The sequence below is a fragment of the Alligator mississippiensis genome, chromosome 10, assembly GCF_030867095.1.
Source record: "Alligator mississippiensis isolate rAllMis1 chromosome 10, rAllMis1, whole genome shotgun sequence".
NCBI classification, from domain to species: Eukaryota; Metazoa; Chordata; order Crocodylia; family Alligatoridae; genus Alligator; species Alligator mississippiensis.
In genome coordinates, this window is record NC_081833.1 from 1,607,243 (window position 1) to 1,629,715 (window position 22,473).

Sequence of the window (22,473 nt, forward strand, 5' to 3'; positions counted from 1 at the left end):
GCTGCCAAAGCAGAGAAACCAACAGTTCAGCTCTCAAAGAGCCTGTTTCATGCAAGCTTTCGTCCTCCCCAAGGGACGTGCACGAGCAGGTCTCCCCAGGCTGCCTGAACGTGCAGCTCTGGCTCTGTCCCAGTTTCCAAGCGTTGCCCTCAGAAAAGTCAATAGCAGGCCAGGCTTACAACAGAGAGTCAGCAGCTTTTACAGCTGTTCGTGTAGTACCGTGCTGACGCATCCGAGCAGGGCATTAGGAAGAGGACGAGGACCTTGGTGTTTGTGTAGACGATGCTTCTCCCTCACGGGGGAAGACGGGTGCAAATACGACCTGCCCAAGTGCACAGCACTTACAGGTCGGGATGGTCGCTCAGGGCATCAGTGAATCCCTGGGCACGGCGCCAAACGGAAATAATGCAGAGGGCAGGAGGACCCGCGTGCAATGAGAAGAGAAGGACTTACTTTCTCCTGCAGACTTTGCTTCTCTTTCTTCACTTCCTCCAGCTGCGTCTGCAGCTCTCGAATCTGAGCAATGTCCGTCGCAGACTGTGGAGACAAACCCCAGCGGTAGGGACGAGACAAAGAACTGGGAGCAGAGCTGGAAGCGCGTGAGGGCTTGCTGGAGCCTCTCTCTTGGCAAGGGAAAGGCACTTCTCAGTGCATCTAAATGGCAAACTACTCCTATTTTGGGTCCCGGTGACACTGTGCACAGAGCATCTCCCCAGGGCATAGCGGGCTCAGCTCTTTCCTAACTCACAGGTGCTTAACTCTGGCAGCGTCCAGCCGCTCCTCCAGCCCAGCCCGTCTCCTGCCCTATTTCCCACGTAACCACAGAGCCAGCGTGCCCTGCTGACAGCTCTCCTATGCACGGGCAAGGGCTCCTAAGTAACTTGTGCAAGGAGCTCATCCTAATCTTACACTGAACCTCATTTGGGGAGGAGGGAAATGGGGTTTTTTTCCAGTTAAACAGAAATTTGGTTAAGAAAAATATTCTATTTTCAGTGAACATTTAAGGGTTTAATTTTAAACTTTTGAAAGATTTAAAAAAAAAAAAAAAAGTGATCTGGCTATTGAAAACAGACGACCCACGTGCTTGGAGGTGCTCCATGGGCCCTTTGGCATCTTCACCGGAGTTTGTCAGTGGGAGAGAGCTCAGTTCAGGCCTGCCCATCCCAGGGGCTGCTTTTACGGACCGATGCAGCGTGCCCTGAGGTCCTGGCAAGCGCAGCCCGGTGCCTTTGACGTGATAAGGGAACTGGAGCTGCCATAACCATTATAAGCCGTGATTTCAGCAGAGTAATACGCTCTTGCAAACCTGACTCCAGCCACCTGCAGCTTATTGCTCTGAAGTCTTAACCTTTCCAGCGGGGTATGAAGCCACGATGTGCTCCAGTTACCTTTCTACCACGCTCCCTGCCGCTGGGGCCGGGAGGGCATCCTGCACCCGCGCGCCTTGCTGCTCCACGTGTCGGGGGGTTTAAGCCTCCCCCAGGGGCAGTGGGTGCTGGCTGCAGCCCGGGCTAGGGGTGCCAATGCTCCTGCTGGGACTCAAACCCAGGGTCCTGGATAGGGGTCTTGCCCCTGCACTCAAGGTCAGACCAACACTGCACTGGGGTCGGGAAGGCATTTTCCCTCCCTGGCATAGACATGATATGCACTGGAGGGCTTTGCTTTCCTCTGTAGTGGGGGCACGGCCTCTGCCTGGGGTCTCTGGACCATCTATAACCAACTTTGTGCAGCAGCAGGATGTCGGCGGCTGCAACCCCGCGGCGGGGTCGGCTGTGATGGCCGGTGCTGTGTCAGGGGTGACTGCAGTTTTACTGAAAGGGGATGGACAACGGATTTGGTTTGGACTGGGCTGATCCTGCCTCGGGGAGGGGTTGCACTAATGCCTCTGGAGGTCCCTGCCAGCCCGGCCTCTCTGCAAATCTATCGGACTCCCTCTCTCCCACCTCCCGCGCCCGTGTACGCTCATAATCATCCACTTCCACTTCGTCCCCCTCTTTACCTGGGCAATCAGAGCCTTGTGCTTCGCCATGAGCTCGTTGAGATCCTCCTGGTCCTCGTCAATGCGTTTCAGGAGATCGGCTTTCTCGTGCTGCAGCTGGTATAGCTGCTCGTCGACCTGTCGCAAACAAACGGGGGCTCTGCTCGCTCACGGGTGGCAAAGGGCCGCTCAGAAGTGCCAGGCCCGCGGGTGGGTTTTCACGTTCGGCGGGGATCTGCTACGGCATTCCCGCCGGCACCTTTCCCCATTTCCATTTACAGCCGTGGCACTGATACGACGGCCATCGTAGGCAGAAAGGAACAAACGAGGGGGGTTAGCATTTATCGCATCTCTGCAGAGCAATTAGGATACAGCGCACAGTTGGAAAGCGCTTGTGCTCCTTGATCCATCTGTTAAGGCAGCGAAGGCCCTGGGGCTGCGTTCCCCGCAAAGGGAGACGGCGGAAAGGAAAGACAAGGCAATCAAGCCTCAGCCCTTCCTGGCAGCACCGGTTAGGGTCACATGGTGCCATGGGGAAAGGGGCCTGAACCCAGCCCCCATCCCATCCCATCCCATCGTGCTGCTCCCCGGCGCACGTACCAGGTTCTTGTTCCTGCCGATGGTCTCCAGCTCCACGTGCAGGGTCTCCAGCTCCACGGCCATCGCCTTCTGGGACGTCTGGGCCTCCGCGCATTTGGCTTCGCTCTCTTCCCGCTGCCGGGAGTGGGGGGAGACAGTAATTACGTCGGAGGTCTCTGGCGGCACAGAGTCGTTTAGCAGATCACGCTTGTCCCTTTGCCGCGCAGCAACATTTATTTGCGTTTTACTCCCAGAACTTGTTCACCTATTAAAGTGCGCGGGAGCGCGACCTTTTAAAAATGGATGCTTCCCGCGAGGCCGTCTGGCTTTATTGTACGCTCAAAGCGGCTCCTTTCTAACGGTTACAGTGCCATGAAATAAGACGCCGGACACAAATGCTCGCGGGTGCTTCTCTGGGAGGGAAGGCTCGCCTCGGTCGGCGTTCAGGTCTCTGCAGACCTAAATGGAAACCCTCAAAGCAAATGGCCATCTTGCTGCGTGCTGAGGCAGGCAGCCCTGCTGAAATCCTCCTGTCAGTCCTGGCAGCGGTGGAGGGAGCCAGAGCCGGGATCATTAATTTGCAAAATTATGTGAATTACATGTAATGCGTGATTAGAGCAATTCATGATTTGGAGTTTGCAAATGGGCCTTTCATGTCGCATAAATTGCATTTGCAAATACACATGGAAGATCGCATTTACAAATGCTAATTTGCTCTTGATTTTTATAGCTCAGCTATTAAAACGACAATGATCTTAAATGGGCTAGCAGCATCTGGAAGATGTAACGCCACGCTAAAATCTTCCGAGAGCTCGCTGCGGTGGAGTGCGGGGGCACGACCGGCTCAAGGACGCCCAGTGTCAACTCCAGCCTCACAGACCCCTTTTTTTTTCAAACTCTCACTGCTTATTTTCATGAGCTACATGTTCCAGCTCACGCTACTGCCTCCCCTCCAGGCCGTACCGTGGCCCTCGCCGGACGAGAGCACATCTGGCCGGAGGGTAGGAGCTGCGAGTGACGGCACCCCCCTGGGACAGGCAGCGAGGAGACATGCACCATCCAAACCACCCCACGGGGATCATTTCAGGGGGTGGAAAGTACTCGGCTTCATCATGGAGTCCTGCCCGCATGCAGCTCCCCTTAATGCAGATTGCACCGTCAAAAAGGTTGTATGCAAGTGTCTGGACCCCAGCTAAGACACCCTCCAGCCTCTCCTGCAGCGAACCCCAAGTGTTAGACGGTGACAAGGTGTCAGAGATGCTTCAAATAAAAAAAAAGAGTCATCGACTGAGCTTTCCACACGCTTTTCCTACCGCACGGAGGCTTTCCTTGGCCCATTCCCGTCCTGGGAGCGACTGACCGCATTGGGGTCAATGAGTGACAACTGATGCAGTCGCAGCCCCAGAACCGCCTGCCTTACAACAGCTAGAGCTAGACAAACAGCCCGGGTCCTTATAAAAAGAAGAAGAAGAAGTATACCTGAAGATATTTTAATTTCTTTTCTCCTCCTCCTCCTCCTAACTCAAAAGGGGATTATAAAGTACTGTAACTAGAGCAATTCTCACTTCATTTCACTCAACAATTTGGGGTGATTGAGACGTACTTGGAAAAGTGAAATAGGTAATTTGCTTCCTCCATGCCTAATGTGCAGAGGAAATTGAAGTCATTTTTTCCCTTAAAGTCAATGATTCTTTTTATCCAAGCAGCACCAGGGAGATTTCCTCAGTGCTGCAATACGGTGCGTTTTGCTGCCAGCGCCAAAAGGGCCCGTACGCCGGCTCTGTACTTGGAGCGCGTCCAGAGCCAGGGTTTTCTCAGCTCCTTTTCGCCTGGCTTCTCATGGGACAAAAGCCACGTGATGCACGCTCCAGACGACTACCCGCGTGACTCCGGAAAAGTCTTGACTGTTAATTTTACTGCGCGCCTCTAATAACTAACCCAGGCTGTGTCAAGCCGCTGTGCCAGAAAAGCACCGGCTGAGCAGAGCTCTCGGCTATCGGGATGGACCCGAGGGCAGCGCATGGCTGGACCCGTCTCAGCAGCTCGGTGTCACGCTGATGGCAGGTCTGGATTTGAACAGCTTTGGAGACATGAAAAACTATGGAGAGCAATGATGAAAAAGACCTAGCGAGGCATTTCATCCATTCCCCTGCCAGAGGGTCGTCACTTCTGCTGTAGCTCAGGCTTGTTTTCGGTGCCAAGCAATGACTGCTCCCAAAAAGAGGCGCTCGCTGCCCTGGTCACTGGCATTCAACATTGTCCTTCACTTAACTGTATCCTCACCATCCTATTGTGGAGTACTTCAGCCAGAAAAAAAGCAATGCTCTTCCTCCTGCTTATGTGCCCCAAAATGACTTGCATTGGAAGTGCCAAGGGTCCTGATACACCCCTCCACACACCAGACGCATCTGTCACCCCATCACCTCGTGTCTGCTGCTGGGAGGAATCGAACCCAACACCTGTTTTCCCTTTGGACGCACGCAGGTATCCCTAGTCTTGCTGTGCACGCTGCAGACGTGTCAGGCAGCCCAACCCGAGCTCCAAGCTCTTGCAGTTGAAGCCAAGGGGAAGGACGCTGTTGTTATACAAGATGCGATTTTGCAGAAAGAGAGGTTTGTGCGCGATATGAAGCCGTGCTCCTCTGGCTGTCGGTCACCTCGCCTGCCACGCGCGCCATTTCTCTCCATCCCCAGGCTGCACCTTCTCGCAAGCCAGGACTCGCGTCTCTCCGGGACCCCGGGTGCCCACAGGAGCCCCAGACATGGACTGAGCCCCTGCAGCCCTATTGCATTGCAGACGAGAGCTCTCAGTAGTCCCAAGTCTTCTCTGGGAGCTGTAACACACTCATTTGCTTCCTTGGGGATCACGGCAGAAACAGGAGGTGAGCAGGGACAAGCTTGGGGGCTGTTGGTGCACTGGGCTTATTCAGCCCTGGATTTTGGCCTGCTTTCCACCAGCTTCAGAAATCCCAATGCCTGGTGTCTCCGGGACACACAGCTCCGTCTACAAAGCGCCCAGTAAATCTTGCTTCAGGTATGAAAGAGCTCAGCTGACCCTTTTACGAAGCAACGCAGTCCATCGTGCTATCGCCTTCATCAAACCCCTTCAGATCCACAGCCGGGGCAGCTTTACCATCCCTGTTACAAGACCGCGCTTGGGATTACCTCCAGGCATGTAAGTCAGCTGGAAACACGATGTGAAAGCACCAGCTACAGCACGGGGGCATTGGCTGGCTCAGGTCCCATTAAAGTGTTATTAAAATGTTATTCCCACCGATTCCCAAAATGAGACGAGTCTGGAGGAAGGTAACGCGAGCTCCGTATCCCTGTGCTTTCCTCTCCTCCGAAGGGAAGCTGCTTTCCGTGCACACACGCACGTGCATGCACACCAGTCCTCCCGGCTGTCCATTAGCAGCCGTGTCACGTCCACATGGCACAAGAGATCTGGGAGGTTCTGGATTATAACGAGTTTCAGCTCAGCAACAGAGGAGCCAAGGATGCCTACGGTGTCGCACTAATTGCTTTAGAAAACAGAAGCAGCTGAAACTGCCGTGGGTACCGGGGAGGCACGGGCCACTCTCTGATTACAGATCAAATTCTTCTCTCCTGGGGTTGCACGGATCACACGCTGCCAGCTCCTCCACTGTGCCCGTGGAGTCCCCCATCACCGTGTCCATCTTGCTCCAGACAATTCCCCCCTGCCTCTTGGCTTACGGTGAGACGGGGGGAGGAAGAGCATCCGACAGGACAGCTCAGATTTTAGCCAGACTCATGATGCTCTCGGCCTGCCAGCTGCTAGCAAGGATGCAGGACAGAGATGGGAGGTCATACTCTGCCTCGAGGCTCATGGATGTGGGCACAATACTGGTCCAGGCTCTCCCAGTGCGCATCTCCTCCGAACTTGGGAAGTCACAAGACCAGGAGACGTCTCGACCGCAGCGTGATGTGCCATAGCCAAGCCTGATCGATGAGTTTTTCATGAAGCCACCCTGACGGGAGATTACTCCAGCACGGTGAGGCCAGAGCTTGCCTTGATGTGCCTTTTTTCATATTGAGAACAGATTAAAAGCAAAATAAATACAGGTCCATCACTGCCCCGGGCAGCATGGCTTCTCCACGGGCTAGCCAAAGCCACAGGAAAGGCGCTGCATTTTGCTAGCGGGCCCTACGATGCGGACCCTCGTGCTACTCGTTTCCTGTGATGCTCTCTGCTTCCTCCCTCTCCTGGCTTGCTGCTTCTTTGACGACCCAGTCTTAAATGGACAATGCTGCCTGCCAGAGCCCTTCAGCTTTCGCCACGTCCCATGCTGCTGGAAGTGCCCGTGCCAGCGATTGTGGAGGAGACGACCTTCTCCAGAAGCCCACCTCCCCTCCCCTGGGTTCGAACAAACCCAGGGGCTCTGGACACGACTCTTGCACTCCTTCTCATTAAACGCCCACCTCGCTTCTGCTCTGTTTAATGGCATTTTCCCACTCGGGAAAAGCAAATTGAAACTCCCCTAAAAAAAATACATAATGGATGAACTGATGAATAACATTAGTGAGCTATGCTAAGCCATCTGTTAAATACCTGTCTTAAGTGGATGCTTCAGTCTTATTAGGATACCAGACGATGCTCCAGGACCATATGGGTTTGGATTAACAAAAATGTAACGTCTTAGCGAAGTTTTTATTCTTCTTGTTATCGGCGGAGCGGCGCGTAGAATTTATCGGGTTTTGGAAGGAAGCCCTGCCGCGAACACCATCGGAAATCGTTTGCCTTTCAGGGTGGGCATCATCACAAGGCGGTTTGAATGCAGCCAAGGCCTTGCCATGGGGTCAGGATGTTAGCAAGGCATTAAAAAGAGATGCTGCCGAGGGCCCTATGATGCAAAGCTGCAAGAAGAAGGCAACAGGGAAGCTGGCAGGACCTTCTCATTATAAGCCCCTACCCAAATCAATTGGCTTTTCCTAGAAAGGAGGGGCAGGAGATGCATGGGGGGCCTGAAGCAGGGGACGCCGACCCTATGCACCGTCACAGTCTTGCCAAGCTCCCGCCTTGGACCCTGAAGAAACTTGTACAAGATGCTCCTCTTTCTCCCTTCCTTCTCTCTCAGCACTTCTGACTCCCCAATGGCCTTTGCTTTGCACGGTGATGTCTGAACCAGTTAGCCTCCAAGGTGCTCCCCTTGCAAGCAGCACAACAAGCTGCTTGCAAGTCCCCCCCTGAACCTGAGCAATCGCGTGCAGGTGATCCCGGTCCCCCGCATCTCTTCCCATGCCCGGGCTGAGGCCCCGGACCGCGTGTAGCTGGAATTTGCAAAGAGCTTATGTACAAGAACCAGCCTTTCCTACCCCCTAATAAAGCCATAAATCCCAACGAGCAGCTAGAGCAGCTGCTGTACTGTTTAGCAGCCTTGTTCTTTTGCACTAAAAACCTTTTCATTCAGAAATAGCTTCCTTGGAGTCCTTTCATATTAAAGCAGTTTTTTATTGCTTACTGGTGGTTTTAAATGTCATTATTTGAATTAGAGGATTTGGGAAGAAAAAAAAAAAATCCGGGATTTAACCAGCTACAGCCTACGCTGAGCTCCTAGCAGAGAACTGGCCAGTCTGTGCAAAACAGAAGCAATGCATTTGCTCGTACATATATTAGCAACTTGACATTTGAAGAGTTAAGGGGCAGGTTTTAAGCCTGGGTAGCAGTCAGCAGCACGCCCTTTTGTGCCCGGTGGTTTATCGCTTAGGAAAGCGTGCCATAAGGGTCAGTCACTGCAACTCTTTTTTGTTAAGAAAAAAAAAATGGCTATACAGAGAGTCTTGTCGAGAGGTGACGAACTGCCCAATTAGCAACCCTGGAGACGGAGATGGGGAGAGAAAACGAACACGCGTCATCCGTTTTCAGTGCCAAAGTGCAATGCAAGGGACAATCAGGGATTAATTTTTTAACTGCGGTGTTATAACTGGAGGAAATGGGTCAGGACAGGGCTTAGGAGCAGCCAGGGACGGGAGCTCATTAGTTGGAAAGCAGGCGCTCTGCGGAGAAGGGTGCTCGGGGGTCCAGACCGGCCGCATCCGACCTGCGACCACCGAACCCACGATCCCCCGTGCCGCCAGGCCTGGCCCCGGGTGCACCCTCTGCCGTCGCTGCATCGCGGCTGCTGCTCAGAGCTCCTTCCCTCCATGCAAACGAGCTCCTAATGACCGAACGCCGGCACCATCCTGAGCAGCGTGTCCAGACAGAGGCAGGATTCATTTCCAGACCCAGGAGCTTGGCCTGGCTAACACTCTGGGCAGCGGGGGGGCAACCAATTTCCTGTGAGAAATGCTTTATTGTGAACTGATGGCTCTGTACAAAATGCAAGTACAGGCTTTCACTGAGGACTATGCCCGCATTTCCAGTGCCGTCTGGTCTGCCTGCTACATAAGCTGTATCCGAAACCACTGGTCTCTGCAACAAAGGTCTACATGTTCCAAGAAGCCTATGGCAAATATTTAAGCAACGGTAAGACCGCGACCGTGCAAGCCCACGGAAAGCCAGGACTCCAGGGTCTCTGCACAGCTCTGCACCTACTTCATTTTTAACCAGCAGCTCATCTCCACGGCAAACAGCATAAAAGATGAGATACTCCTGAAGCTACCAGCCCATCCCTGCCCACAGACAAGCTTAATCAGGAGCTCACAACTGAAGGCACCCCTCGACAGACATAAGGCACTCCTCCAAAAGGGCCAGCTCTTAGTTTTCAATTGGTTTTTGCCTACAGAAAAATCACAAAAGCAATTCCTCTGTTGCCAAGGCCTCAACCAGATCGGCATTTTTTTAACGCTCTGGATTCCCATTGGAAACCTTTGGGTTGCTCTTGTCGGTCATGTTTACCCACCTAGCAGTACTAACAGCATGTCATCCTATGGCACTCTTGAAAGAAAAGGACCTGGGGGGACAGGGGACAAGAAGCTGAAGGGGAGCCAGCAGTGTGCCCGTGGTGCCAAGAAGGCGACCGGCATCCTGCGCTGCATTGGCAGGAGTGTTGCAGCAGATTGAGAGACACAATTCCTCCCCTCTATTCAGCACTGGGGAGACCACATCTGGAGTCCGGTGTCCAGCTGTGGACCCCCACTACAGAATGGATGTGGACATATGGGAGACAGTCCAGGGGAGGGCAATGAAAATGGTTGGGGGCTGGGGGACAGGCCTGGTGAGGAGAGGCTGAGGGAAATGGGCTGATTGAGTCTACAGAAGAGAAGACCAAGGGGGATTGAATAGCAGCCTTCACCTCCCCTTTGCAGGGGGGCTGCAAAGAGGATGGAGCTGGGCTGGTCTCAGTGGGGGCAGATGGCAGGACAAGGAGCAATGGGCTCAAGCTGCAGCAAGGGAAGTTGAGGTTGGATATTAGGAAAAGCTCTCTCACCAGGAGGGTGGTGAAACACTGGGACAGGTGGTGCAGTCTCCACCCTTGTTGGTTTTTAAGCCCAAGGTAGACAAAGCCTTGTCTGGGATGATCTAGTTGGGGCTGGTCCTGCTTGGAGCAGGGGCTGGACTAAATGTGACCTGCTGAGATCCCTTCCTCCCTCGCTGTCTCTGATTCTGTGACTTGAAGGATCTCAAGGCACCTTGGTTGAGAATCACTGCCCTAATCCACAGAAGATGCATTGGCTCATTGCGGGATCCCTAAATGAACGATGGTATATGAGTGAGAGCAGGGGCACATGTGCATGAAGAGCAGACAGCACAGCTGGCGAGAGGATTATTAGCTTCAGCTCAGCATGGCCACTAATTGGCATCCATAGCACTACAGCCTTGTGGGATGGGGCGGGCAAGTGGAGCAGCACATAAGGTTTTAACACAAAAATCCTAAGGCCAGCACTACGTCAGCTAATCAGACCTCCTGGGGACCACAGGCTATTAAATACGCTTTGCCTGGACACCCCTACCCTAAACCCAACGCGAGCGGGGTGATTTCCTACCTCTGAGAGGGGCCGAAACTGCGGGCTTCTCTGATGTGCCAAAGCTAAGCTTCCCGCTCCCCCCTTTCTGACCCAGCACCCACTGGGGGCGGCTGTTTGCCGCCCCTTTGTATATCCGGGGTGCCTTCCCCAAAACCTAGCGTGCCCGGATCTCAGGCAGCCTCCTCTGCCCCCGGCGCTGAGCAAGTCCCGTCAGACGCGAAGGCAGCTTCACCGCGGCAGAGCAAACACCAGCTCAGCAGAGCAACACGCACGTTCCTTCCGGTCGGCGGCCCAGGGCAAACAGAGACGGGCTCGCAACTGAGCTCACCTTCCATGTTTCCCTCCATGCCCGGTGGCACCAGCTGCTGCTCGCAGATGTTATTTATGCAGAGCCATTATCTCAATTATAGATGTCTGCTGCTGGAATTGCTTATGCCTCCAGATTAGTTTGTTTCCAGTGGAAACGTACAACGCGGATTAATTACTAAATGGTTCCTGAAGACTGGTGTCATTAAATCAACATTGCTCGCTCGCTTCTCCTTGACGCTCTGCGTTCTTGAGCGGGTGCAAGGGTTGCCGCTATCAGTCACAGAGCAGGAGCTCGGTGCAAGGCTCGGGCTCCCAAACGGCCCCCACGTCCTACACCCGGCGCGCCGGGCTCCCTGAAGCAGAAGCGAAAGTGTTTTGGACGTCTGTGCCACTGTCGCCAATGAGAACAAATGGCAAAACGCGCTCGCTTCCACTGTCCTGGCAGGTTGGGGGCACAGCTCACCAAAGGGCAAGATCGGACCGCTGGCCATTCCCGAGAAACAGTAAACCATCCCCTGCCCTTGGCTGCCGCTGGCACCTGGGAGGCCGAAATCCTCTTAACCTCAAAGAAACAGAAACCCCCAGGCCATGGGCTACACCTGCATTAATGTGTTTTAGTTAATGCGCATTAAATCTAGCACCTCTGGGAGCGTCTACATGTTCATTAACGCACCTTAGGTAATGCACATTAAATCTAGTACCTCCATTGTCAGGTACTAGGAAAATGCACATTAGTCTGTCTTAATGTGCGTTAACTAAAGAGCATGGGTTTTTAGTGATGCTTAATGTGTATTAGCTTATTTAATGCGCATTAACTAAATAGCATGCATGTTGAGTGACACTTTAATGTGCATTAAAATAGCATTAAAGTGCACATGTAGGCATGCCCAGAGCTTCCAAGGCCAGAAGCTGCTCTGAGCAAGCTGGGAATTCGTCCTTCGTGCAGTGCAAGGTCCCCCAGACCCGCTCGTAGCCACACGCTCCAAGGACTAGGGGGCTCTCAGAAAACCAAAGGCAGGTAGTATGCCCGATTTTGCAGCTAAGGACTGGGAGTTCAAACCCTGCTTGGCAGGGCTGTGGTTGGGGTTTTTCCTATATGGCTTTAAGCCTCCATGAGCCTTCCTCTCCATCAAAAACGAATAAGGAAATGCCTCAGGACAGACCTCCCTCACTTCTGCGGCATGCTAGTTACGGCGCACAGGACGGTGGTGCGTAGAGCAAATTAAACTCTGCTCCCTGCCCAGGTTGGAACACAATACACAATGCCTACAACAATTTCCATGACAACAGATACTACAAGCTGGGCCTTGGGATTTCATTTACTGAAAGGACAGAAAACTGGCTGAGAAGACAGGTAACTTGGGCTGTAAAAGGAAAGACAGAAAAACCACATGCAACCGTAGTCACCTTGGCTATATAAATAGTGCCTAACACAAGTCACGAGAGAGGGGAAGAGGCCTGAGATGCATTATCGTCACGCTCAGGCGCGTGCCTGGAAGCTGCCGCTATCCGGCTGCACAATTAACAAGGTAAATTCTGTAAATATGCCTTGCCCCACACAATCTCGCAGCTCCACCTTGGTTCAGCTAAATAAATCATGCCCATGGGAAATGCCAGCCTTGCTTTGCTAGATGTGTTTAGCACTATTCATTAGGTGGGTGACGGACAGCACAAAATAGCCATTAGCCTTCATCTCATGCATAGTAAAAGAAGTTCACTCCAAGCTGCTTTAGGGCTGAGTTCAACGTTTTCTTCGTATTCCCCCCCATTGTAGATGTGACTAAATCACTCCCAGGCAGCCTCTCGTCCCTCCTGCGCAGCCTCCGCTCGGCCCCGACGCGCTGCGTTCACCTTGCCAGTCCCCTAGAAGCAAATCTCCGTACGCAAGCATCCCAGTGACTTCAGCAGGCTGAGTCTCCACCACCAACTCACCGTGCCAGGCAGCGATGCCCTCAAACACACCATTTCCAACCCAGGGACCAGCTTCCTCTGAAGGCAGAAGCCAAGAATAAGCAAGCCAGGAGATTTGGGATACTGAGGGGAGCTATGCAGTATCAGAATTAGTAGGTTCATTAGGCTGCATCTCTATGGGGAAAAGGCTGGGATGTGAATACGTTAATGAAGCTACACGAATCTGGTCCTACCGGAGCGGAGGCACGTTTGTTCCTAACCCTGACATGCAAATCCAAGTTATTAAGGCAGGGGCCTCGCAATGAGTATGTGAGCCCATGCACAGAGGAGATTTCCTGACTGTGCAGCACTAAACCAGCAAAGGTTTGCATGCCAGCAAAGGCTAGTCGGAGAGGGCTGATGCTGGGACGCTGGAGCTGCACTAGCACCTTTGCGCCGAATGGAAAGACGCCACGCAGGTACGTTGGCCTCTCACCTGACTGCGAAGTTTCTCCACTTCCTCTTTGCTGACGGCCGGGCTGGGATCTCCCGTGGTCGCCAGCAGAAGCTGCACATCTGCGAGCAAAGCGTGCGTCCTCTTCAGGTCCCGCCGGAGCCGCTTCTCTACATCGAAGTCCCGGTGCCCAATCTTGAGAGAGGGAAGAGGACGGAAAGGTCTGTGTTAGCCTTGTGTGCGTGCAAAGATGCAGGCGGGCTTGGTCTGAAGCAGTAGATTTCAAAGGAGCAGCAAAGAAATAGTCTGGGGTGATTTGGGAGCACGAACGCATCATTACCAACAAAGGGATCCCAGGTCCCTAACACGGTAAAGGTTCTTCAGTGCGTGACATGTATTATAGGCAACGCATGGGCACGGCTAATCCAGGATCTACCCCGCTCCACAGCATCACCAAGAGATTTCATCTACACGGTCGCCCCCACCCAGCAGTGAGCAGATGCCAAGAGACATCTCTGCTCATCTGGATGAGACGTGGGGCTCCTCCTCATCCGAGCCCCCGAAGAAGCGCTGTGGCCATCCTTACACACAGCCCCTCTGCAGCAGGAAGGATGCATCCCCTCCTTGCTGCTAGGCTCACGGCTGCCACGGCCGCTCGCATAGAAGAACAAGGCAAGGAGGTGGCAGCGTGTCCAGGTGGGCTTGCGGGAGCCTTCCTTCAATGGGTACCACTGCCCAGGGGAGTGGCAGGTGTCTACCCCAGGGTCGGGGGAAGCGGCTGGGGTTATTCCTATGCAGCGTCTCTCCAGGGCTCTGCATAGGCCAGCAGCACAGGGGCAAATCTATACACCAGGGTACCTGGCTGGCTCCCTGGAAACCCATCCAGGGCCCGCAAGGACCTGCTTTTGCCCGTCTCCCTGCTCCTCGGACATCTGTTACTTCTGCAGACCCTCCCAGGAAGGGAAATGCTGATTGTCCATCTCAGACCCACATCTGCAGAAAGACCGAGGCGCTGCGATGCTAGAGCTGCGCTCCTCCAAGGAGGGAGTGGGGAGAAGTCGCTGCCCACTCCCGCCCAGCCACCACGAGGCAAGGCGTTTCGAATACTGGGCAGCATCACCAGTATGTGAAGGATGAGGAGTGGGGGCAAAGTTTAAACAACCCTGCAATTTATTTGGGGTGGGGAAGAGAAAACCAAACCCGCAGCTAATAAAAGTTTCCTTATGAATTAGGCAACGTGCCCGTTGTTTGTCGTGAAAGGACTCTGGGAAATGACTGTTGTGCGGTTGCATCGTGCATCTATAGGCAGAGGTCTGTGTGTTGGGAGATTCGGCGATCTATAATGTCAGTCTGGAGCATCTTCACCTGGTAATTTTCTGCCACGATATTACTTTGAAGCCCTTTCAAGAAAGGGAAATGGAAGGGAATTTGAAACAGTCTCCCCTCCGAAAGAATTTGGGAGTAACCATGGATACAAGGATAAGAGAATTAGAGAAACCCCAACAAACAAGGACGGGGTTTCAGTGCCTGCTTTTTCAGCTAATTGGAAAATGGCAGGCGTTGCAATTCGTGCTTCATTTATCTCTCTTCTGTGCCTTCAGATATGTTCTCTATTGTCTGTTCACTGGTAAAAATTAATTATGTGGGTTTCATCGGGTAACCTGCCTTGAAGCAGGGCGGCACTTTTCAGAAACCTGAAGAAAGGGATGGTTTCTCTGCTGCGTTAATTGATTGTCACACAAATAAAGACTAAGCCCCTCTGCAAGGCAGCGACCACTGCAAACTGAGCCAGTTTCTAATGGCTCTCGAGCGTAGCAGATTTGCTCGTGTCCCAGCCCTGCCCCATCTGTTCTGCATCCGTACGAGGGCAGCGCGGTAGTTCGGTGCAGAGCTCGGAGGCCGAGGTTAGACGACGGACCACGTAGCGCCTGCTACCTCCTCTGGTAAGGACCATATAACACTGTCGGTGACTAGTCCGCTCTGCAGCTCACATACCAAACCCATCCATCTTAATTTATGTGCTCTACCAAACAGGAGAAACATGCCGGGCTGTTAGGTAGTAATACCCGGCATTTATAAAGCAGGATTTATTCTGACAGTTCCCAAAGCATTTTACAAGCTCAAAGCCTACAGGAAGTTATGGATAGGCCTCATTAGACCATTTTGCATCTACCCTGAAATACGTCCACCATTGCACAGGATTGCCAGGCTCCAAAACTCATTGAATTTAATGAACGCACACAACTGCCAGACCTAATGAATCCCCGCCAGCTTGTGCCAGTGACCCAGAGTTACACTCACTCGTGCCATAACTCCAGATAATTAGCTCCTACTCTCCTGTGCATAGCCTTGCTGCAAAGCCATTTTAATTGCATTATAGTGCTGAATTGTGCAAAGGCACTTTGGAAACATCAGCATAAAGACCAAGAGCCCTGCAGCCGGTGCATGCAGAAGGGATGAGAGAACATCTCTGATCACCCAGCGGGGCTGCTTGGCTGTCCAGCCTTATACTGGGCATGCAGGTGAGGACCAGGCCTTTCCACAGAAACCCCCCACTGCAGATGGTGCCTGGCACGGTTCCCAAACTCAGCGAAGCTGGCCATGGTAAACACTGCCCATTGCTACCAGATGCACATAAGACAGTGGGCATAAGATTTGGTAGGTAGGATTGCACCTACCAGGCAGAAGTGGGAAGAGGACAAGCTGCAAACAGCTTTGCTAGAAGGGGATGATGTTGTCCCCTTTGTTTTCCAACCAAATCCTTTGGCTCAGGATAACTGTTGAAAGGGCAGCCGTGCTTGCAGCGGGGGCATCCCGAGGGACAATGCAATGGCTCCATGCTACCGTCAAGGATTACAGAGACGTGCACATCTGCCGCATCCCTGAGTCTGGAAAAACAAGGTCGGATGCATTCCCATCTCCTACCTGCTCGCAGAGCGTGCCGACGAGCCCTTCCAGGTCCTGCTTCTCGTGGAGGACCATCTGCTTCTCCTCGAACTCCTGCTCCAGCTGCATCTCCAGCTGCCGAAGCTGCGCAGAGGAGAGAGGCGCACAGACACGGCTGAGCAGGTGACCCCTTCCCCGGGCACGGCTGCAGGAAATTACCAACTACTGCCGAAGCGTCGTTTGCAGAAAAACAGGGCTGTTTGCAAGTGCTGCGCTCTCTTCACTACCAGAGCGGCGAAGACCCGCGTGATCCCAGGGGGAGGCATGCACGCAGGCTCCCAGAACTGCCTCCTGCTGGGTAAGCCGGGGCCCATGGGCAGGCAGTGAAAACCTGCCACTTCCATAGTAATAACTGGCTCGTGCTTAGATAGTAATAATACTAATACCAATAATATCTAGTGCAAGGAAAAGTCAGGCCCTACAGCTCCTCTGGACCGCCCAAGAGCCTGGAAAGAAGCCTGGCCATCCTGGGCCCATCAAGGGACCTCTGCAGTTCCTCACCAGAGGAGTGGGAATAGCGGGGACCTCACACAGGAGAGGCAAGGATGCAGCCGTGCATATCTGTACAGCTCCCTAAACACGGGGAGCCCTAGAGAACCGGGAAGGGTTGGGGGGACCGAACAAACCTAATTTATTTGGCCTCTGGTCCAGCACCATGTGCTGCCACGTGCTGAGATAACGAGGACTGAGCTGTTGATTGGCCAAGAGAGCTTTCCCGCGGACGGAGGTGCAGCCAGACCCCTGTTCAGCAGGGGTAGGAGGCTGGGTATCAAAGCAGTTTGTTTCCCGACTCGGCCGAGCAGCTGGGAGGTCCTTGCCTCGGGACGGCTCCAGCCCGCCGGCACGGCACGGCACCTCCGAGCTCCCTCTGCTCCCCCCCGCCGGTGACATGTCTAGGAAGCTGCTTGCAAGGCAGGTTTACAGGGGGAAAGCCAGCAAGCTGGTAAATGCAATTCCCCTCTAAGATAGCCTCTGGCATTTACTTATTTGGAAAATATATATATATATATATATATATATATATATATATATATACACACATGCATGTATTTGGTGGGTTTGGGGCAAGGGATGCAGAGCGTCCACCCCGCTGTGGTGTTCCAGGGACGGGGAGGCACCGCGGCAGCATCCCCGCGGGTCCCTCTCCATGCAGCACGTTCCCAGCCCTTGTTTAACACGAGAGATGAGGGCTGAACTTCATAGTTTCCCCGGATTCAGGGTGCCTGCTTTGCAGCAGAGCTGAGCGTTCACAGTTCCCGCCGAGGTCCACGGGAGAGAGGGCTGCTACCAGCCCCGGGTGTCCAGGGCGGGTTTGCACAGCACGGTTCGTTGGGAAAGCAAACCCCTGAAAAACGCCGGGAAACCTCTCAGAAGAAAGCTACTCTCATCGACCTGTGGAGCGTGCAGGGGTGGCTTGCAAGGAGGACGGCTGACCCCCGGCTTGTCGCCAGCTGCTGAATGGCCTGGCGGAGCCTCACATTGCTCCTCGGGGCTCCCCCGTGCAGTCTTCATGGGGATGCTGAATGATGGGGGCTGGAGGCAGAGGTGTCCAAGGACCCAGAGGGGGGAGTGAGCCAATGCCCTGTGGGCCCAAGCTCCATGAAAGCCCCCCAGTGCCTGCCTCCCCCCCAAGACAAGCCCCTGCCAGAAAGAACAACTCCCAGTTGCAGCCCGCGCAGAGTTGTACACTGAATTAATTCCCTAATTGCTCCCCAGACAGCCCAAAGCACATGCAGGAGAGAGCCCCGCGCCCCCTCGCCCCCCGGACAACTCAGCAGCGTGGTTAATAAGGCATCCCACAGCCAGGCTCACGTACCCTCCTCTGGCAGGACTGGCGAACATCCTCCAGCTCCTCGTCCTTGTCTTCCAGCTCCTTCTGCTGCATCTGCTTCATTCGCTCGATCTCCATCTCAAGCCGGAGGTGGAGCTGAGGAGACCCGAGACAAAGCGCTGGGTCAACCCGTGCTCTTTCCAATACTACCGACCGGGACGGAGGCAGCTGCCCGGTTCTTTGAAGATACCCCAAGAGGGCTGGGCTCTTCTAGGCAGGGCTGCAGGGCACAACTGCCCGTGCACGGTGAACGAACGTCTCGGCCCCAGCTCCCGCTGGCAGGGGGCTCGGCCGTGATGCACACTAAATATTTCCTAGCAGAAAGCTGACAAAGTGGGCGCCTGCTACGGCCGGGCACCAAGTCCTGCTGCAACCCTCAGCCACCCTAATGCGACACACCTGTCACCCATCCCCAAAGCCAGGAGGGTTTCTGCACCTGTGATCACGTGAACGCGGTGCAGCTGAACACCCGGGGCTTTTCCTGCCAGTTTGAACACTGGCGTGGCCACGGGCATTCGCAGGAAGCATAGGCAGGGACTGTATTTTCAGAAACCCAGAGGAAGAGGCTGGCTCACATGTTCACCTGGGACTTTGGGTTCAATCCTGCTGCGTCTCACACCTCACATAACTGTGGGCAAGGTACTGAGGGCTCGAGGCGCAGCGGGGACTTCCGCACAACCACAAGCCCATCCCGATCCAAATGCAACCAAGATGCAACGGCCCCGGGGTTAGATCCTCCAGCTGAGACAGGAGAGATCCAGCTGTGGAGGAGGGACTTGAACCCAGGCCTTGCTCCATCCCCGCAGGTAGAGACTATCCTGGGACAGCTTCTCTCTTAGCGGCTCCCACTGAAGCTGTTGCACTTTGCATAGCTAATTAAAACCCTTCCTCCTTCCTGCTGAGCTTGGGGTGGGTCGGGGTCTATCAGCCGTGAGGGGTGTTCCCACAAGGCGAGCGGCAGAAGACGACAACCCGGGGCTGGAGGAGTAGATGTGTGCTGCACCCTTCCCAGTCTGCAGACCCCCCCGGCCGCCCGGGCTGACCAGTCCCGCACGCAGGGGAAGGGGTTACCTGCTCCAGCTGCTCGATCGTGGTCGCTTGGTGCTTCAGCTCTTTCTGCTGGTCGGTGGCGCTGGCCTCCAGGTCCCAGAGCCTCTTCTTTAGGGCAGGCACCGCGTTCCCATCCAAAGCCTCGGCGGAGGTGAGCTCCTGCACGCGTGAGGACAGCACGGAGACCCGCTGGTTCAGCCCGGAGGTTTCCAGCTCCTTTTGCTGCGCGGGAGAAAAGAGCCCATGTGCTCAGCCGGCCTCCGATTAGCGCTCCCCAAGACCACCTCCTCCCACGGCTTGACTTGGAAACCCGGCGGGGTCAGGACTTCAGTGGAATGGGAGAAAAGCAGTGCTCATAGCAATCTGGAAAATCTCCACCCTCGCGAAGTGGGAGTCGTGAAGAGTCACCCCTAGTTGGCCAAGGAGAAGGGTCCTGTTCCCCTGCTCAGTCCTTGAGAGTTTGTCTCTTCTCTTACCCTTTCTCTACCTGCACTTCTCATCCCAGGAAGGGATTTGGGTGCACAAGTGGTATGCCCAAACTAACGTGGGTTGTGTTCCTACTTGGCTGCTATTCTGAATGCAATCCTCCCGGAAACCCACGAGCCGCCGGGAGGTTTTGCAGCAAGGCAGGTGCGCACCACGCCGGTGAACGATGCCCACTGCCCTACGCCGGCAGAGGTCATCCCAAGAAAAACAAGGAGGACTCATCGGTTTAAATCCCCTCCTTGCACCCTGTGCTTTGCACAGCCATCCAGTACCCCAGTTCTGGGCCAGCCTCCAATCTGGCCTGACACCAGCATGACACCAGATTGACGTGGTGCCGACACCATTTGTGATGCACCCTTGCTACCAAAGTTGCTCGGGGCTTGGGCCTGTCTTTCTGCACGGATCAGGTTTTACTTGGAAAAACCAGAGCCTGCAGCCAGCGGTCTGTCCCCTGCCGTTTACCAGCATCGCGCATCCTGCGACGCGCTAAAAGAAATCAGGATAAAGTTGTCTCTAGCAGCCTGATTTGTCTCTGATTATCATTATGGTAATTACAATGATTACAGCTTTGCTCCTGCTGCTACAGCTGCTCTGGAGACCTGGCAATACACCGCAAAATGGGCTGTTTTCCCCTTACCTCTAACCTCTGCTGAAGTTTCCCCATCTCCCATCTGACAGCAGTGTTTTCCTGGGTCGTTTTTTCCCGAAGGCTCTTTTCAAAGGCCGACTCTCCCAGGGCTTGGGCTAACTGCATGTCAAACCTGCCACGTGGGAAACACGCGCGTTATTGTGGACAGCCTCCCGGAGCGGGGACACATGGATGTTGCTGCATGCAATGGCTCCCAGGCCATTAGCATCCATTCGTGCCGGACTCAGCTACTGCTTTTGAGGGGGCATCGCATGGCTTCTCTTGTCCGGGGGCCATGTAGGATAGCGTTGCAATGCACTGCAATCATCTGGTGAATCATTAATTGCTGCATTTAAGTGCATGCGGTCCTGTGCACGCGTCCAGCCAAGAGCGCAACATTAGGCAGGGCTGGAAGCGAGCGAAGCAGTGACCCGGTGGCAACGGGGACTTCGCACTGCATTTCTCCAGGCTGGTTTCCATCGGCTGCACCAAACCTTGCGATTTCAGCATGACGGCGGGGTGAGTCAAGCTCTGCACCCTCTCGGTGGCTATGGCACGGGGTTGATCCCCGAGAACAGCACTCGCGATGACTCTCATCCGGGAAGACTCCTAGCTCCCCGCCACCGAGACCCCATTTCTACCCGCAGCATCTCGGGACACGGCAGCCAAACTCGCCCCACCTGCACCATCCCCTTCTCCCTGCGCGGGAAGGCAGGGAGCCCCCCTATCCCCCGCCTCGATCGTTACAGAACGATTCGTATTATGGAAATGTGTTACGGTTACACAGCAACAGGAGGTAAAAATAACCTGCCTGCCTGGTGCCACTGCCCATGCTCTGCGCAGGTAAAAATAACCGCCTCATCAGCCGAAGCTTGGGGCCTCCCGGAGCCGCCGAAATGCCCTGAACGGGGACTGCATTTGAACTCCGTGCACCGGAGGGACGGCGGCTCCAGCCTCTACCTGCCCCAGGCGGGTCCTTGTAGAGGAGATTCATGATTTCACATGACCCCAGGCCCTTGGAGAGAGACATGGGCTCAGATGTCTTGCACATGCATGGATGCTGCAGCCTCATTACTATGCTCCTTAGATGAGAGCACAATTGCCTCACTGGGAAAATCTCCCTGCTATTTGCAATGCTCAGTTAGGTCTGGTGTGTGCCGGGCAAAGGGGAGACGGGTGCAGAGAGAGCAAGAAATGGTGCTGATCGCTCCGAGCCGAGCCCGTGGGGCAGGTCAGAGCTGGGAGCCCTGCAGAGGCGGAGACGGGGGGACGGGCAGAGCTCTCTCCAGGACAAGGAGAAGGGCTCCTGCCCTTTCGGGGTGCGAAAAGGTGAAAAGGTGAAGGTTTAGGGGACAGGGCACCCTCTTACTTTTTCTGCTTCTTCTCCAGCTCGTGGCTGCGGCTCTGCTGGCTCTCCATCAGCACCCGCGTGTCCTCCAGGTCGCAGGTCAGCCGCTTGCATTTCCTCCTCATCTGCTGCGCCACCTTCTTGGCCCCTTCGTAGGTGCTCTCCGCCTCGCCGAGCTGCGGGATAACGCAGGGATGGACCAGCCCCAACTACATCATCCCAGCCAAGGCTTTGTCGAGCCGGGTCTTAAACACCTCCGCGGATGGCGAGCCCACCAGGGAAGTGCTTTCTTGCAGCCGGATCAGCGTGGGCCACGGCTTTCAAACACAGACCAGGCTTTTCTGGCGGCTCAGGTTTGGGTCTTCACCACAAGCACCTGGCCTCTGAAAATCAAGCTGCCTTGAATGCAGCTTCCCTAAAACGCTACCGCTAAGCTCATTAATCAGCTCTTTTTTTTTTTTTTTTCATTTTTTTTTAGCATTTTTAGATGCGTTCTCCCTGCAGAGCCCGGCAGGCCTGCGCGAGCTCAGCAAGGCCTTTATGCTAGTCCCACGCTAGCTCCTGCGCGCTGCGTTCTTGCAAGCATGCAAAGCGCTGAATTCAACAATAATGGATATTCTTCTTGCACAGGTCACCACACACACGGTGCTGGGGAGAGCTTTCTTGGAGATCCCCAAAGGCCTTTGGACTAGATGACCTCCTGAGGTCCCTCCCAACCCTAATTTCCTATGATTTCTATCAGCCCGTCCCAGGAAGTCGTCTATACGTGTCACCCTGGCTCGTGGAACGGCTCCCACTGCAGACACGAGGTGAGGAAGGAGGCTCTCAAACCCAATCCAGCCGCACGTGGCCCTCCCGCTGCTCCACATGCCTCCCAGTGCCAGGGCAGGTCCTGGCTCACCTTCTGCTCCAGCTCTTTCTTGGAGCTCAGCTCAGATGACAGCCTCTCCTCCAGCTGCGTGAGACGCTTTCGGAGGAACGTGATCTCCGTCTGCGCGCAGTCAAACCGCATCTGCCACTCCTCTTCTGCCGAGAGAGAGAGAGACACA

At 54.5% G+C, this 22,473-nt stretch overlaps 1 protein-coding gene across 2 annotated transcripts in view; it reads right to left on the minus strand.

The window, feature by feature from the left end:
- The window catches only part of MYO18B (myosin XVIIIB), a 127,119-nt gene that overhangs the window by 41,200 nt on the left and 63,446 nt on the right, over positions 1–22,473 (minus strand). For both annotated transcript variants that reach the window (XM_019486890.2, XM_014594791.3), the window contains exons 26-35: positions 22,326–22,450; positions 21,446–21,600; positions 20,086–20,209; positions 18,984–19,184; positions 17,898–18,008; positions 16,061–16,165; positions 13,178–13,330; positions 2,579–2,692; positions 2,000–2,116; positions 454–537 (exon numbers count right to left, since the gene is read on the minus strand). In XM_019486890.2, the coding sequence (XP_019342435.2) occupies positions 454–537; positions 2,000–2,116; positions 2,579–2,692; positions 13,178–13,330; positions 16,061–16,165; positions 17,898–18,008; positions 18,984–19,184; positions 20,086–20,209; positions 21,446–21,600; positions 22,326–22,450 (1,289 nt within the window). The remainder of the gene's footprint in view (positions 1–453; positions 538–1,999; positions 2,117–2,578; positions 2,693–13,177; positions 13,331–16,060; positions 16,166–17,897; positions 18,009–18,983; positions 19,185–20,085; positions 20,210–21,445; positions 21,601–22,325; positions 22,451–22,473) is intronic.